This window comes from Ovis canadensis, chromosome 10 (assembly GCF_042477335.2).
Source record: "Ovis canadensis isolate MfBH-ARS-UI-01 breed Bighorn chromosome 10, ARS-UI_OviCan_v2, whole genome shotgun sequence".
Classification (NCBI taxonomy): Eukaryota; Metazoa; Chordata; class Mammalia; order Artiodactyla; family Bovidae; genus Ovis; species Ovis canadensis.
In genome coordinates, this window is record NC_091254.1 from 85,613,459 (window position 1) to 85,630,877 (window position 17,419).

Here is a 17,419-nt window from a genome sequence, read left to right on the forward strand (position 1 = left end):
ATAAAGAAATCAGATCAGTTTCTAGAAAGACTGATTCCCCCGTGTTGTTCTTTCTCCTTCTGGCTGAATTCCCATCTGGTATGTGGGTACTCACCAAGCCTGCTAATTTTGCCTGGGCTTCTAAGATCAGACCGTGGAGGCCTCAGTGCCTCCTCTCCTTCGGGAGAATGAAAAGACGCCTGTGGCCTACATAAGTGGTGATTGGTATTCACGTAAACCAAGTTATTCAGCCTCTTTGTCTCCACTAATTTTCCTACTACACTATCCATTTCTAATCTCTCTTTATATCTGTAATTAAATAAGTTTTTTCCTAGGACGCCTACTCCATCTCCCCTTCTAATTACCCTGGATCCACCGGGGCTGGAGCCCAGCATCCAGCCATGAAGGTCTGATCCAACATCCCAATCCCAGTGGATTGGGATGCAGGGGGTCCTCTGAGCACATTCTGAGAAGCATTTAACAGACCTGCCATTCACATATGTGGGCCCTGGGTCAAGAATATAAATGAAGCCCATCCTACATGTTTAAATATTTAAAAGTTATAAATCAAGCTAACACACTGTCAAGTACCCCCTCATAACCACATGGCAGGCTGGGATTCCTGGAACCTGGAGTTTGGAGCTAGAAGGCAGGACAGCAGAGGGCAGGGCAGACCCAGCCCCCAGCCCTCCCCCTGCTCTTCCTACCTCTGGCTCTCACGCTCTTTGTGCCCTGAGGAATCTGCTGCTCAGGCAAGAGCATTACAGCCTTCAAGTCCAAGCCCAGGCCATCCTCTTCCGCCCCATAAACAGCTGTATCTCGACTACCTGTCAGGTTGGGACATGGGCCCCAGGAGGGAGGCCTGCACTGGTGCTGGGAGCAGGGGTTCTAGGGTCTAGGTGCTCAGAGCACGGCCTGGAGGGGGCGGGGCTTCAGGTGGCCACACCCCCTGGTCCTCTCTGGCTGCCTGCGCCTGGAGGAGGGTGCAACCGCGGGATGAACTGAGCAGGGCCTCTAAACCAGTGCTTCTCAAGCTGTACTGTGAGCAGGACTCACCTGGGATCTGGAGATTTTGTCAGTAGGTCTGGGGTAGAGACCACAGTCACGTGTTCCTAACAGCCTCCCAAGCCAGCTGACACTGCTGGTACACAGGCCTCACTTAGAACATCAGGGCTCTGGGGCAGGGAGGGCAGAGATTTCCTGTAAAGGACCAGGAAGTACATTTCCAGGCTTTGGGGGCCTTATGGTCTATGCTCAGAAAAGCATCTACTTCTGTTCCATTGACTACGCTAAAGCCTTTGACTGTGTGGATCACAACAAACTGGAAAATTCTTCAAGAGATGGCAATACCAGATCACCTTACCTACCTCCTAAGCAACCTGTATGCAGGTCAAGAAGCAACAGTTAGAACCTGACATGGATCAACTGCCTGGGTCAAAATTGGGAAAGGAGTATGACAAGGCTGTATATTGTCATCCTGTTTATTTAACTTACATGAAAAATAATTTGCATATGTGTATAACTGAATCACTGTGGTATAGCAGAAATTAACACGACATTGTAAGTCAACTATACTTAAATACAATAAATTTTTCTAAAAACAAGAAAAATAAAAACCAAGGGTGTCATTAAGTTCTTTATTAGTAATGTGTGCTCTGGTTACTTGCATGGCCTGTGTTTGCTGGATTTTCCCACTTTAGACAAACAATTCTTCCTTAAAGAATTGAGCTGAGAAGATACTTTGAGTCCATGAAAGGTCATGTTCCTCTCAACACCCATGCCCCAACATTCACCGTTTAGTCAGCCAATGATGAGCTTTGTCTGAATTATTTATGACAATGATTGCTGTCACATGGTACTTTTCTGTCAGTCTGTCTACATTTGTGAGCTGGCGTTCTACTAAAAAATAAGAGCTTTTCCTTCCTCATAGCTATTCTATATCTTATCAGAATCAGTATAAACTCATGGATTAAAAAAAACTATTGTTGTAAAATGTGGGGTGTAAAACCCTCAATCCTCTATTCACCATTATCACATTTCTAATGTGATATAAACTCCATCCCAGAGACATTTTTTGCTAGGTGGTCTGCAAAATTTAATTTTAAAATTGTCTTTCATGTATTGTTCTCCAGAATTAAATATGATTAGCTTTTGGATCAAACATGGTTTGGAATACCCAAAGCTTCCACCTACTGGGATGGATACTTGTGAGCATGTTTACTGAGTAGAAAGTAGAATTTAGTCAGAAACATCCAATGTATACTTTGTGCAGAACATTCTTAGTGTGTTTGAGTCTTAACCTTGGTTCTTCTTCATTTTAATTTTATTTTTAATTGGAAGAAAATTATTTCACAATATTGTGGTGGCTTTTTCCACACATCAACATGAATCACCCTTGTGTGTACATGTGTCCCACCATCTTGAATCCCCCACCCCATCCCTCTGGGTTGTCCCAGAGTACTGCCTTCGAGTGCCGTGCATTGAACTTGCACTGGTCATCTATTTTGCGAATGGTAATATACATACACATTTCAGTGCTATCTTCTCATACCGTCCCACCCTCACCTTCTACCACATAGTCCAATAGTCTGCTCTTTACATCTGTGTCTCTTTTGCTGCCTTGCTTATAGGATCATCATTACTGACTTTCTAAATTCCAAAAATACGCATTAATACACTGTATTGGTGTTTTTCTTTCTGGCTTACTTCACTCTGTATAATAGGCTCCAGTTTCATCCACCTCATTAGAACTGACTCAAATGTATTCTTTTTATACTTGAGGAATATTCCATTGTGCATATGTACCACGACTTCCTTATCCATTCATCTGCCAGTGGGCATCAAGGTTTCTTCCACGTTTTAGCTATTGTAAACAATGCCGCAATGAACACTGGGGTACACGTGTCTCTTTCATTTCTGTTTTCCTTGGTGTGTATGCCCAGAAGTGGGATTGCTGGGTCATAAGGCAGTTCTATTTCCAGTTTTTTAAGGAATCTCCACTCTGTTCTCCATAGCGGCTGTACTAGTTTGCATTCCCACCAACAGTGTAAGAGGGCTCCCATTTCTCCACATCCTCTCCAGTGTTTATTGATTATAGGCTTTTTGATGGCTGCCATTCTGATCGGCATGAAATGATACCTCATTGTGGCCTTGATTTGCATTTCTCTGATAATGAGTGATGTTGAACCTCTTTTCATGTGTTTGTTAGCCCTCTGTATGTCTTCTTTGGAGAAATGTCTGTTTAATTTTTTGGCCCACTTTTTGATTGGGCTGATGTTTTCTGGTATTGAGCTGCATGAGCTGCTTGTATATTTTGGAGATTAATTATTTGTCAGTTGTTTTGTTTGCTATTACTTTCTCCCATTCTGCAGGCTGCCTTTTCACCTTGTCTATAGTTTCCTTTGATGTGCAAAAGCTTTTAAGTTTAATTAGATCACAATGACCCACAGAGATGTTATAGGGAGGGAGGTGGGAGGGGGGTTCATGTTTGGGAACGCATGTAAGAATTAAAGATTTTAAAATTAAAAAAAAAATTAAAAAAATTTAAAAAAACAATATGCCAGCAAATTTGGAAAACTCAGCAGTGGCCACAGGACTAGAAAAGGTTCATTTTCATTCCAATCCCAAAGAAAGGCAATGCCAAAGAATGCTCAAACTACCACACAATTACACTCATCTCACACGCTAGTAAACTAATGCTCAAAATTCTCCAAGCCAGGCTTCAGCAATACATGAACCGTAAACTTCCAGATGTTCAAGCTGGTTTTAGAAAAGGTAGAGGAACCAGAAATCTAATTGCCAACATCTGCTGGATCATCGAAAAAGCAAGAGAGTTCCAGAAAAACATCTATTTCTGCTTTATTGACTATGCCAAAGCCTTTGACTGTGTGGATCACAATAAACTGGAAAATTCTGAAAGAGATGGAAATCCCAGACCACCTTACCTGCCTCCTGAGAAACCTATATGCAGGTCAGGAAGCAACTGTTAGAACTGGATATGGAACAACAGACTGGTTCCAAATAGGAAAAGAAGTACATCAAGGCTGTATATTGTCACCCTGCTTATTTAACTTATATGCAGAGTACATCATGAGAAACAATGGGCTGGAAGAAGCACAAGCTGGAATCAAGATTACCGGGAGAAATATCAATAATCTCAGATATGCAAATGACACCACCCTTATGGCAGAACGTGAAGAGGAACTAAAAAGCCTGTTGATGAAAGTGAAAGAGGAGAGTGAAAAAGTTGGTTTAAAGCTCAACATTCAGAAAACTAAGATCATGGCATCCGGTCCCATCACTTCATGGGAAATAGATGGGGAAACAGTGTCAGACTTTATTTTTTCCGGCTCCCAAATCACTGCAGATGGTGATTGCAGCCATGAAATTAAAAGACGCTTACTCCTTGGAAGGAAAGTTATGACCAACCTAGACAGCATATTCAAAAGCAGAGACATTACTTTGTCAACAAAGGTCTTTCTAGTCAAGGCTATGGTTTTTCCAGTAGTCATGTATGGATGTGAGAGTTGGACTGTGAAGAAAGCTGAGCGCTGAAGAATTGATGCTTTTGAACTGTGGTGTTGGAGAAGACTCTTGAGAGTCCCTCGGACTGTAAGGAGATCCAACCAGCCAACCCTAAAGGAATTCAGTCCTGAATATTCACTGGAAGGACTGATGTTGAAGCTGAAGCTTCAATACTTTGGCCACCTGATGGGAAGAACTGACTCACTGGAGAAGATCATGATGCTGGGAAAGACTGAAGGCAGGAGGAGAAGGGGATGACAGAGGATGAGATGGTTGGATGGCATCACTGACTCGATGGACATGAGTTTGAGCAACCTCTGGGAGTGGTGTTGGACTGGGAAGCCTGGCGTGCTGCAGTCCATGGAGTCACAGTGTTGGACATGACTGAGTGACTAAACTGAACTGAAACTTGAACAGGAATTTAACTCTTTCTAAATTTTAAATGTTATTAAAAACTTTGATAATGTATAGTATTTCCTTTTGAAAGCTGGTATGGCCTCATTTTAAACATAATTATGATGGTGAATAAGAAGGAGAGGGTAGTACTGATTAACAACTAATCACATATCCAACATTGTTCAAAAGCAGTGTTTCTCAACTGTCTGGAATTACATATCAGTTTTAATTTTACATTTTCAGCCCATTGCAACTTAGTCACTGATCCACTGTGCGTGGCTAGTGTGCATCTCCCTCTTCAAGTGCAACACTCACTTTGGCCTCTGGGCTGTTCAGGATCACATCCATCCTGAGTGTGGATGTCATGGCAATAGCTGATGGCTCTGAGTTTCTAGCTTTCTTGAGTTTCCTGTACTTACTTCTAACCTGGTTACAAATAGTTCATGGACTGGCGCTAGTGCACAGACCACACAGTGAGACTCACTGTCATAGTTAATCTTTGCAACAACCCTCTGTGAATCATACTATCCCCACCTCAACTTTCAGACAAAGACACTGAAGCACAGTGGACTTCCCAACCTTAAGAGCCTGTGGTAAACAGGAGCAGAATTTGTATCCCAACCCAGTCAGCAATGCCCAGAACCAGTATTTGTCCCTGAAGGCTGACTCCAGAGCTTGTGCTCCTCCCTGGAGGCTTATGTCATTTTCACTACATGTGGAGGAAGAACAGTCTGATTTAGGCCATCAGATGAGGACCTCCTCAAATACACCTTCTACAGTCTACAAACCTCATTCGTCCACACTAACCTTGCTCTCCTCTCCTGGTGGTTAGGAATCACCAAGGTCAGTGATTCCAGCTTGTGTCTCTGGATGCTTTTGGTCCACACTTCATCCCAACCAAAGAACTCCAAGAGCAGGAATCATATCCACCTTCCAGATGAAGAAGCTGAGATTCAGAGGTTAAGATACTTGCCTAAGTATATAACTAAGGCTACATGGCGGTAGGGTGTCCATAGTCCATTTTGTCAAGGATGGTGCCAGTTTATTTCCCTGGCACTCTGGCTGGTTACTGCTTTCCTTTCATTGTCAAGTATCCCATTCTGTGCAGTACATTCTTTGGACACCCACACTGCTAGTGAGAGCAGAGAAAGACCTAACAGGCAGATCAGTGTGACTGACTCCAAAACCAGGGCTTTCTGTATCCCAGGCTACTTCTTAGAATTCCAAAATTACAAAGTTGACAAGGAAGTTTTGTTCTCAGTCATCATTTATTCACTCAGCAAATATTTACTGAGTGTCCCCTATGTGACAGACACTGCGCTGAAAGATGAAATTATAAAGTGAATAGAGCACAGTTTCAAGTCCTTTTCTCACTTGGTTTAGTGAGAAAACAGACCATATGGATAAAGAAAGCTGAGTGCAGAAGAATTGATGCTTTTGAACTGTGGTGTTGGAGAAGACTCTTGAGAGTCCTTTGGACTTGAAGGAGATCCAACCAGTCCATTCTAAAAAGATCAGTCCTGGGTGTTCATTGGAAGGATGGATGTTGAAGCTGAAACTTCAATACTTTGGCTACCTGATGTGAAGAGCTGACTCATTTGAAAAGACCCTGATGCTGGGTAAGATTGAGGGCAGGAGGAGAAGGGTTGACAGAGGATGAGATGGTTGGATGGCATCACTGACTCAATGGACATGGGTTTGGGTGGACTCTGGGAGTTGGTGATGGACAGGGGGGCCTGGTGTGCTGCGGTACATGGGGTCGCAAAGAGTCGGACACAACTGAGCAAATGAACTGAACTGAGACCATATGAATACTCATAGTCAGGGCAGGCTACATAATTTACATAACCTGTGTAAAATGGAAAGAATAGGGCCCCTTATTTTAAAATCACGATACTGGATGACAATAGGACACTAACCAAGTACGGTTCAGTTTAACAAATGAGAGGTGCTCAGGGTCCTACAGAAATACGAGTTACCTAGGATGATGACTGATCTAAAGGTGACTTCCTAGAAGAGGTGACAACTGGGATGACCCTAGAAAATGAGATTTCTCCCCTTCATGGACCTTCTCCTCTATTTTTTAAACCAGAGCATATTGCGGAGAATCACTAACTCATCATTTTGACTTACACATCAGTCATCAAGAGTTTCCCCCACAGGACATCTTCATCACCTAACTTAGACCTGTGACACAGGATGTGGGGGGACATGGAGACGTGCTGTTCAGACCTGCCTTCAAGGACCCGTTTCCCAGCTGCTGGGGGTGCTGCCAGTGGGCAACCTTAAACCACCAGGCTGCATGCAATGATCCTTCCAGGTGGAGGTATAAAGACCTGGCCATTGGATGTGTCAGGACAACCCTGAAGGGCCATCTTCACTCCAGATGCCCAATAGGATCAGCTAAAGTCATCCAGCCAGTGATCCAGCTTGATCTTTCCTTCTGCCCTATCCCATTTCTCCCTCCTGATTTCACACTGTTGATTACAAGGGCAGCTCTGATAAACATCCCAGCACTAAACTCAATCTGAGTCTGCATTCCAGAGAACCAGCCTGCAACATGTATCAGAAAACACTCCAGTACTCACGGAGGACTTTTATTTGAAAATTACTAGTTACACATGTACTTAAAACATTTTAAAAACACAAAATGGTGGAAACAAGGACTTTTTGTGTGAATATCATTCATTACCTTTGGTTTAAAATCCACAACCTAATGTTTTCTGACCAAAATGAAATTAAGTTATATATTAATAAAACTATTATGTTTAAATACATGAAAGTGCCATTTTATATAAAAGGCTGAATGTTAGCAGTTCCATGTGTTCAGTCTAATAGAAAAAAGCCATTAGCATTTGAAATTTAGAGAATACTATACTTATGAATAACTCATGGGTAAGAGATATAGTTAATGAATTAAATTGGGAATTAGAAAATACATAATACTTTGGTTAGTGGTTGGTGGTAAGTATCAAAACTTGTAGGTTGTAGCTAAAGTGGATCACAGAAAAATTGTCAGCTTTATATACTTATGTTAGAAAAATAATTTTATTATTAATCTGTTTCCAACTTAAGAATTCAGAGAAAAAAAATCTCAAAATAAAGGAAAAGTTGAAAGAAAGAATGATATGATGAACTAGAAAGAAAAGCAGAGTATCAATCAAGCAATAATTTGATTCTTTGAAAATAGGAAAAAGTTATACAAGATTATTCATAAAAAATGAGAAGCCTCAAAGAAATCTAAAAGGCCAAAAGAGCACAGAGATGCTGCAGAGATTAAACATGTAAGATATTGTGAATAAATTTAAGCCAGTCAAGTTCAAAACTCACAGGAAATAGATCTACTTCTAGAAAAGTGAAACTTAACAAAATGACCCTGGAGAAATAACACACTGAGTAGGAAGCACATAATTACCAAAAGTTATGCAGACAATGATGGCTGCACAACACTGTGAGTGTGATTAATGCCAAATTGTGTGATTAAAAATGGTTATATGGCAAATTTTATGTTATATATATTTTACCACGAGTGTTTTTAATGTAAAAAAATAAAATCCTCTATCTAGAAGAGTCTAGAACATGTCTGTCTTTCATCAGCAAATCGCCTAGAGGGGCTCCCACTTTGAGAAGGCATATTTTCTCTTCCTTCTCTTTTAGAAGGCTTCCCCAGTGGCTCAGCGGTAAAGAATCTGCCAGCAGTGCAGGGGACACAGGAGATGAATGTACAGTATTGCCCTTCTGTATTTTAACCATATGTTTTTTGGAGGGTGACATCTCTCTTTTCTATAATGTCACTTAAACTACATGTACTGTATGTTTTTCCTATTGCTTTTCTCTGGAGTATTTTAACCAGAGGCCTTTGAGTGGAAAATGGATCCTAGGTGACACAAAACGTGACATAAAGGAAGTGGCGACACAAAACGGCACCTTCACACGATCTTCAGGAATCTGTAATATAATTAGAAAGGAAGATGTAATTCTGCGAACAGTAAAAAAAAATTGTGAGAACTTTGTCTCAAATCTTAGAAAATAAGTTTGGCTCCAGAGTCTCTCAAGACACAAAACCTGGGAGACACCTTTTATTGGTGGCCTCCACCTCTGATTTGGATAAAAAAGAAAATAGTATAACACATAAATAAACACATAAATCCTTTTGCAAGAGTTTGAAATCACTGAGTGAAGTTGGGGAAAAATTATAGGTTAATATCTTATAATATGTCAATATCTGTTGCTGGTGTAAAAAAAGAACATAATTTATGCAGTGCAGAAACTGATTGGAACAATGCCTTGGGAATAGACATGAACTCATGGTAGAATCACAGAGTTGACTCAAAAGTTGTGAAGGCTGAGGGTTGTCCACTGGCCATTCATAATATTCATAATCACATGGTCACTGTGAGTGATATCTGGTTATTCGCTTTCAGAGTGCACCTGAGGAGGGGGAGACAGAAACCACACGTTTATGAGTTTTAAAGTCCTTCTCCTTAGGCAACACATTCTTAGGTCTACTGCTTCATGTGAAGCAAATCATATCACTACTGGAGGCACAATAGGAAAAACCAATGGTGTATTTATTCTATGGAGGAAGAAGCCCCATTAAAACCTTCACTGGGGCTGGACATATTGCCAAACCACCTGTAGATACACTTGAGTTCTCATCATTCTGATTCACAAATATGTTTCTAAGACTAGAGTAAATTGATAAGTAAAATCATTTTACTAACTCAAAACCTAGAGATCAATGTCTCATTATTCAACGACTTGATCATACATAAGGATAATATAGTTTTTAAATGAACACTTTGACACACAGGTGGGGACACATCAAAATGTGTAATGCCCAAGTTCTAAAGAACAAAAGGGTTTTAAGAGTCCTTGCTGCTTTGTGACTAGGTTATATGGGAAATCACAAATGATTATCAGGTCTCAGGAGGGAAATTCTGACTAAGAGACACTGTAGTAGAGGAAAGCAGTCTGTGAATTTTAGGTACAAAAAATACAGAGCTCCATGTTCAGCTTCTCAACATTTGCATACAATATAGTACTTACAAAAAGCTATCTCCTACCCTATGAACAGTGGAAGGTACCGCTGTGCATTTCCTCATTTCTAAGGAGGATTGAGATGAAACAATGACAGAGGGAATTTAGGCCATATTTAGATACATTTTTCATACAGAAATACTGTTAGATACTGGGGCATGTTTTCTTTAACAGATATTTTAAATATCACACAATTTTATTCTACTTACAAGTAAAAATCTGGGAAATACAGCAAAGTATGAAGAAAGTAAAATGCATCCATAATTTAATGCCCAGACATAAGTTTTCATGGCAGAAGCCTCACCACATACAGCCTGAAGCCTCATCCCACCCCAAACCATGCATCTCAGGCAGCAAGAACACCACACCTTCCCTCCCTCCGCCTATCTTCCCATCAGTGTCAATCCCACTTTGTTCCAGAATGAATTACAGGTGGCTGCATGACAATGGCTAAGTCCCTTAAACTAGACCTCAGTTGTCACATCTGTGCAAGATACTATCACCTATCATTTGTTAGAAAGGCACCACGTGACTGAAGGTCACTCATCGAGGGCCTTCCTCACACCGAGTACAGCGCTTAGTGCTTTCACCCACCTCATCTTCAAGCACCATTCAGAGTACAGTGCTAAGGTATTGTGAATTCCTGGTTTATCCTGATGACAATATACCTTCTTCTAGAGGTTAGAGGGAGCATGGGCGAGGACAGGATAATTGAATAAAATTCTAAACAACAAAGAATTAGGGATTAAGTGACAGTAACATGTAGGAGTTTTCTTTACAGGTTAGAAACAGAAGCAGCTTATACCTTTTCCTAGTCTCAAGATATTCCAGAATTTTTTCCCTTAAACTCTCAAATTTCACGGATGTTTCTGGACAGCACTTGCATCACAAATGTGCTGAGGACCAATCAGAATGAAACACAAAGGGTCTGCAAAATGAAAGTGTTCTGTGCTCTAAGGGAATCTGAACCTAGGGTCCTAGTGTGTGGTGAGTCCTATCCAAAATCTGTCTCTTAGGCACAGGTGTGTGTGCACAGAAGAGCACACTCATCCTAAACCCCACCCCTACCACAGCTACAGATTCTCAGCAGACCTGCTTTCAACCTACCACATGTTGTTAAGACCCAGTCATGAAGCTTAGTCTCTGGAGGTTTATGATTGAAAAGGGCACCGAGACCCCTGGTGGAGATTCTGAAGAGTGAACCAGGAGACAGACTACAACACCCTGCAGCAGGCTCACCTGTTTTGCCCTTTCAGTGAGGGCAGAGGCCTCTGCCTTGCCCAGTTTCTGCACCATCTTGTAAAACAGGTTATCTGTATTTTGCAGCAAATCATATGGTCGGGTATATTCTTCCAGTCTCCCTGAATCCAAAACCTGTTAATCAGCAGAAAGAAACCAATTAGCACCAGTGTTTCACAGTAATATATTGTGTATGTGTGTGTGTGTGTTAAGTCACTTCAGTTGTGTCCAACTCCTTGTAACCCTATGGACTGCAGCCCGTCAAGCTCCTCTGTCAATGGGATTCTCCAGGCTAGAATAAAGAGTAAATTGCCATTTCCATCTCCAAGGGATCTTTCCAACCCAGGGATTGAACCCATGTTTCTTATGAGTCTCTTGCAATGGCACGTGGGTTCTTTATCATGAGCACCAAATATTTCACAGTGATATTATAACTTGGACAATATTTCAGAAACAGGCAGGACAGAGAGAATAGGGAGAATCTATTTGGGTGGTAGGTCTGGCTGGTGTTTAAATGGTTTGATTCCCCTGTTTTACTAGGCAGACAAAGGTCTAACCTAATCTTTTATTATTATAAGGTTATAGGAAAGGAAGAAAATGGAAGTTTTACAGTATGATTACTGACACTCAGCAGTATGTAACATCTTATATTTTGCCCAGGGCACTTGGGGTTGTTATCATTAGTTAGTGTTTTTAGCTCTGAGACTCTGAGCTTTCAGGGATATTTATACAGATATACAGAGTTGGCAAATACCTTGACTCAAGAAAATGAAAGTCAATTTATCTAAAAAGCAGGTTGATATCAGACAAACCAGATGGCAGGGGCCTGACAGCAAACTATCAAGTTGGTTTGACAGAATCTGAGCAGTATTTGGGAAAGAAGGAGATGCTTCTGGAATTTCTTTAGGGTTCTGGTTTACTGTCAGCTGCTAAGAGGGGCAGAATCCTTTATCTGAGAGGTTAACATGTTTCTTGAAGTTTGCTGTGGTTGTAGTTTATTATTCTGAGAGTGAAAGGCTGGCAAATGGAGCTGCTACATAGCAGCTTTAGTAGAATTGCTCTACACACACACACACACACACACACACACACACACACTCTAGAAATCCAATTTTCTCCTTGGATAAGATCAAAGAAGCAATTAAGAAATTGAGCTCATAATTCTAGTGATCATGGACCACACAACACATGGAGGCAGCTCAATCTGAACTGCCTAGGACCTGAACATGTTTTCACAAATTGTCTTTCACTGCTCCTTTTTCTTTCTTTCTAAATGCCTTCCTTGCTGCTGCTGCTAAGTCCCCTTTTATTGTTCATTAAGAGGTCTGCTGGGTTTCCCAGGTAGCTCAGATGGTGAGAATCCACCTGCAATGCAGGAGACCCTGGTTCAATTCCTGGTTGGGGAAGTTCCCATGGAGAAGGGACAGGCAACCCACTCCAGTATTCTTGGGCTTCCCTGGTGGCTCAGACAGTAAAGAATCCACCTGAAATGTAGGAGACCTGGGTTTGATCCCTGGGTTGGGAAGATCCCCTGGAAGAGGGCACGGCACTCCACTTCAGTACCCTTGCCTGGAGAATCCCATGGACAGAGGAGCCGGGCCAGCTACAGGCCATGGGATCACAAAGAGTCAGACACAGACACGACTGAGCGACTAAGTGCAATAGGTCTGCTAACTGGAAATCAAAAGAGGAAGGGGCTCAATTCTCCCTTTCTACTTATTAGTGACTTTGGTTAATGATTTTTGGTGGGGAGGGGAGGGAGTGTTTGAAACAATTTGCTCAAATGATATAACTATAAAAACTGTTCTGGTTCATGTCAACGTATGGCAAAACCAATACAGCATTGTAAAGCAAAGTAAAGTAAAAATAAAAATTAAAAAATAATAATAAATAAATAAATAAATAACTGTTCTGATGTTAAGTAGTACTTCGTTCTTCATTTAGAGTAAATGTATCTTAAGAGAGTATGCTGAAACTCTAAACAAGACACAGGTTGTTTTTCCACATTACAGTAATTTTTAATTTTAAAGAGGTATTACAGTTAATTCCATTCTTTGTATTTAATTAGAAATATTTATTAAGTCTCATAAAGTCCATTTTCCTGTTGACCTTTTGTTCACTCCTGTGGATGTTTGCTAAGGGCAGCTTTCTCAAAAGAGCCCAAGAATTATAGAATCTGTCACATCCACATAATAATTTATATCTTCTGTAACTTGGCCAATTGAGATGCTCTGAATGTACAATTTTACTTAAGTATAACATGACAGAACATAACTACTCATTCTGATGTCAAGGAAGAAAAAGTACAATTTTAAAACACAGGTCTCCAAACGCCTATGGTCAATTAATCTATGAAAGAGTACTCAAGAGTATACAGTGGAGAAGACAGTCTCATTGGCAAATAGTACTGGGAAAGCAGGACACCTACATCGAAATAAATGAAATTAGAACACACTATTTTTTTTGTATATATAGAACCATACAAAATAATCCATATACAAAATAAACTCAAAATGGTTTAAAGACCTAATATAAGACTGGATATTATAAAACTAGAGGAAAACACAGAACATTCTTTTTTTTAAAATTTTTTCTAACATATATTTATTAACACTCTTTGACATGAATCACAACAATGTTTTCTTCGATCAGTCTCCCAAAGCAAAAGAAAAAAAGCAAAAGTAAACAAATAGGACCTAATCAAACTCAAAAGCTTTTGAACAGCAAAGAACAACAACACCAACAAAATGAAAAGACAACCCCAAATGAATGGGATAAAATCAAAGGATGCAACCGACAGGGGTTTAATATGTAAAATACACAAACAACTCACATAACTCAATATCAAAAAACCAACCAAAAATGGACAGAAGACCTAAATAGACACTTCTCCAAAGAACACATACAGAAGACCAACAAGCACAGGAAAAGGTGCTCCACATCACTATTTATCAGAGAAATGTTACTCAAAATCATAATTTTGTATCACTCATATGGGTCAGAATGGCCATCATTAGAGTCTACACAGAACAAATGCTGGAGAGGGTGTGGAGGAAAGGATGCACCTCCTACACTGTTGGTGGGAATATTAACTTGGTGCAGCCACAATGGGAAAAAAACAGTGTGGAAATTTCTGAAAAAAAAAAAAAAAACAACTGAAAATACAGCTACCATATGATCTAACAATGTCAGTACTGGGCATGTATCTAGAAAAGACAAAAACCCTAATTCAAAAAGATACATACAACAGCGTTCATAGCATCAATACTTAAAATAGCCAAAATATGGAAACAACCTAAGTGCCCATCAACAGATGATTGGTTTAAGAAAATCTGATACACACACGAACATGCGCGCACACACACACACACACACTTATGCACAGTGGCATATTACTCAGACCATAATAAATGATGAAATATTGTCATTCGCACCAACATGGGTGAACCTAGAGAATCAAATTAGTGAAGTAAATCAGAAAGAGAAAGACAAATATGATATCATTTGTATGTGGAACCTAATCATGATACAACAAACCAACGTATAAAACAGAAACAGACTCACAGATACAGAAAACAAACTCAGTTACCAAAGAGGAAAGGAGAGGGCAAATAAATTAAGACTATGGGATCAATAGAAACAAACTACCATAAACGAAACAATAAGCAAATAGGTTTAATGTATAACACAGGTAACTATATCTAATATCCTGTAATTGTCTATCAGTCAAAATATGATGAAAAAAATATACATATTTAGGAGAATCAGTTTGCTATACATCTGAAAATAACAGAATGTTGTAAATCAACTATATTTCACGCTTACAAACAGGAGTAACACATAGCCAAAACACATTTGAGGAACACTTAAGTAAATTTTCATTAATTTCTGAATTGATTCTGCAAACATTTATTGCACATTTAAGTGCGCTGATGGCACTTTGCTAGATGCTGTGGAAGATGAAATCACATATAAGCCACAGATCCTGACCCTGGGGAGCTTGTACTGAGAAGAGAGAGAAAGAAGAAAATTTCAAATGTCTATCATGCAGGAAAAAAAGCAACAACAAGGGTTTAGTAACAGAAGAGAGGACTTCTGGTCGGAGGTTCTGAGGATGAGCTTCAAGGAGGAGAGAGGGCAATGAACTAGACCTTGAAGAAAGGACAGGCATGAACATGCAGAAACAGGGGTGGGTGGACAGTGGTCTTTCCAGACACATGGACTGTCATGGGCCAAGTGGACTGGAGATGAGCCTGGCAGCTCCTTAAGGGCAGGGTTATGTAGCTTTCCTTGTTTGCTGTTGCATCTCAGGGCCCTGGCACTGAACATGATAAGCAACAGGCACAGAGTAGGTTGAAAGTTCAATACAAATGAAACTAAATTCAGGGCGTGACTGGGTGAATGTCCAATGGTGTGGTTTGTCAAGACTACAGGGTGAGATCAAGGGGAGGATGAGCCCAGCTGTCATGGGGAATAGCTAAGGCAGGGGATACAGGGATGACAGGATGAGGGATGTGGACCTGGAGGACCACATGCTTCAGGTTGATGGACAGGACGGAGAGTGAGAGGGAAAATGAGGGAGGGTCAAACCATGGTTGCAGATGAAGGCTTCTAACTCGTTTATGTCAAATATTGGAAAAGATAAAGAAGAAAAGAGAGAGAGAGAGGAGGGGGAGTTGGGAGGAGCAGGAGTGCGGTGCAGCCACAGATATTCCAGGGAGCTGTCCTACACATAAAGAGTAAATGGAGCCACTGCAAGGTAATACAATTTGTAATGGAGTGGCTGCAAGGAAAAGTCGGGGCAGGAGAGGGTGGAAAAAAAGCCTAGTAAGAAAAAAAAAAAAATGGAGAAGGCAATGGCACCCTACTCCAGCACTCTTGCCTGGAAAATCCTGTGTACGGAGGAACCTGGTGGGCCACAGTCCCTGGGGTCCCTAAGAGTTGGACACGACTGAGCGACTTCACTTTCACTTTTCACTTTCATGCATTGGATAAGGAAATGGCAACCCACTCCAGTGTTCTTGCCTGGAGAATTCCAGGGATGGGGGAGCCTCATGGGCTGCTGTCTATGGGGTCGCAGAGTCGGACACGACTGAAGCGACTTAGCAGCAGCAGTAGGAAAAGATGCCAGGAATAGTTTTCAACATGGTGACAAACATTAAAGGGACAAATAGAATAGGGAGGTGAAGATCTGAGTATTAGACCTTGATTTTGGCTGCCAGGTGACACAGGGAGAGTTGTCCAGCCTTGGAAGTTGGGTCTCTCATAAAAAGGGTCCTTGTGATTTTCTCAGGGATTGGACAGTCTAAATTTTTTCTTAGGTCCTGAAATAATAAATCATACTTCTTGCCCATGGAATGATGAGTGCTGGGTCATGGTCACCTCCATCATTGCTCTCCCAAATCTGCTGCTTTTCCATGTAAGCACCTCCTCCATAAAGTGTCTCTTTTCCCTTAGTGTGCTCTCTGGTGGTGGTTTAGTCGTTTAAGTTGTGTCTGACTCTTGTGACCCCATGGACTGTAGCCTGCCAGGCTCCTCTGTCCATGGGATTTTCCAGGCAAGAATACTGGAATGGATTGCCATTTCCTTCTCCAGGGGATCTTCTCAACCCAGGAATCGAACCTGGTTCTCCTTCATTGCAGGCAGATTCTTTACTGACTGAGCTATGAGGGAAGCCCTATTGTGCTCTCTACTTCCATATTAGTTACTTTTCTTCTAAAAACTTGAATGAAAGCTCTTGGCATGTTTTTGAAGGAGATTTCTCTTCTGAAATATTCTAACTGTATCCATGTAGGCTTATGAAAGAAAAATTCCATGAAGGTAAAAAACAGAATTGAAGTAAAACTCTAGTTAGGTTTGAGTTGTTTTTGTGTTTTTCAGGTGGGTATATTGCATTAGTTCCTGGATTTGATTTCTCTGGGAAAAAGTACTTTGCAGAGGTTTGAGCTGAGGAAAAGAGGCAAAGAATATGCATAAGATTGTTTACAAATAGAAGAGGTGGAATTCGAGATTCCTAGTCCTGGTTTTGGTCCTTCATCATTCATTTCCAAAGAATAATTACACAGTGAAAATGTAAAACAGAGACAGCAACACTGTTACAGCAAGTGCAGATTTTCATCTGCCTCCTCTGCTCATTTTTCTAGGAAGAATGCAGGTGATATGAAGACTGGAGTGTGCAGAGATGCGAGGGGACAACTGAGCTCTTGGCTGAAGAGAAAACAGGTCCCAAGCACCAAGTGAA

At 40.9% G+C, this 17,419-nt stretch overlaps 1 protein-coding gene across 1 annotated transcript in view; it reads right to left on the reverse strand.

The window, feature by feature from the left end:
- Window positions 1-9,228: 9,228 nt before the first annotated feature.
- Window positions 9,229-17,419, reverse strand: part of LOC138446799 (ATP-binding cassette sub-family C member 4-like) — a 175,207-nt gene continuing 167,016 nt past the window's right edge. Inside the window, 2 exon segments of the mRNA XM_069602131.1 lie at window positions 9,229-9,330; window positions 11,179-11,313. Coding sequence (XP_069458232.1) covers window positions 9,229-9,330; window positions 11,179-11,313 — 237 coding nt within the window.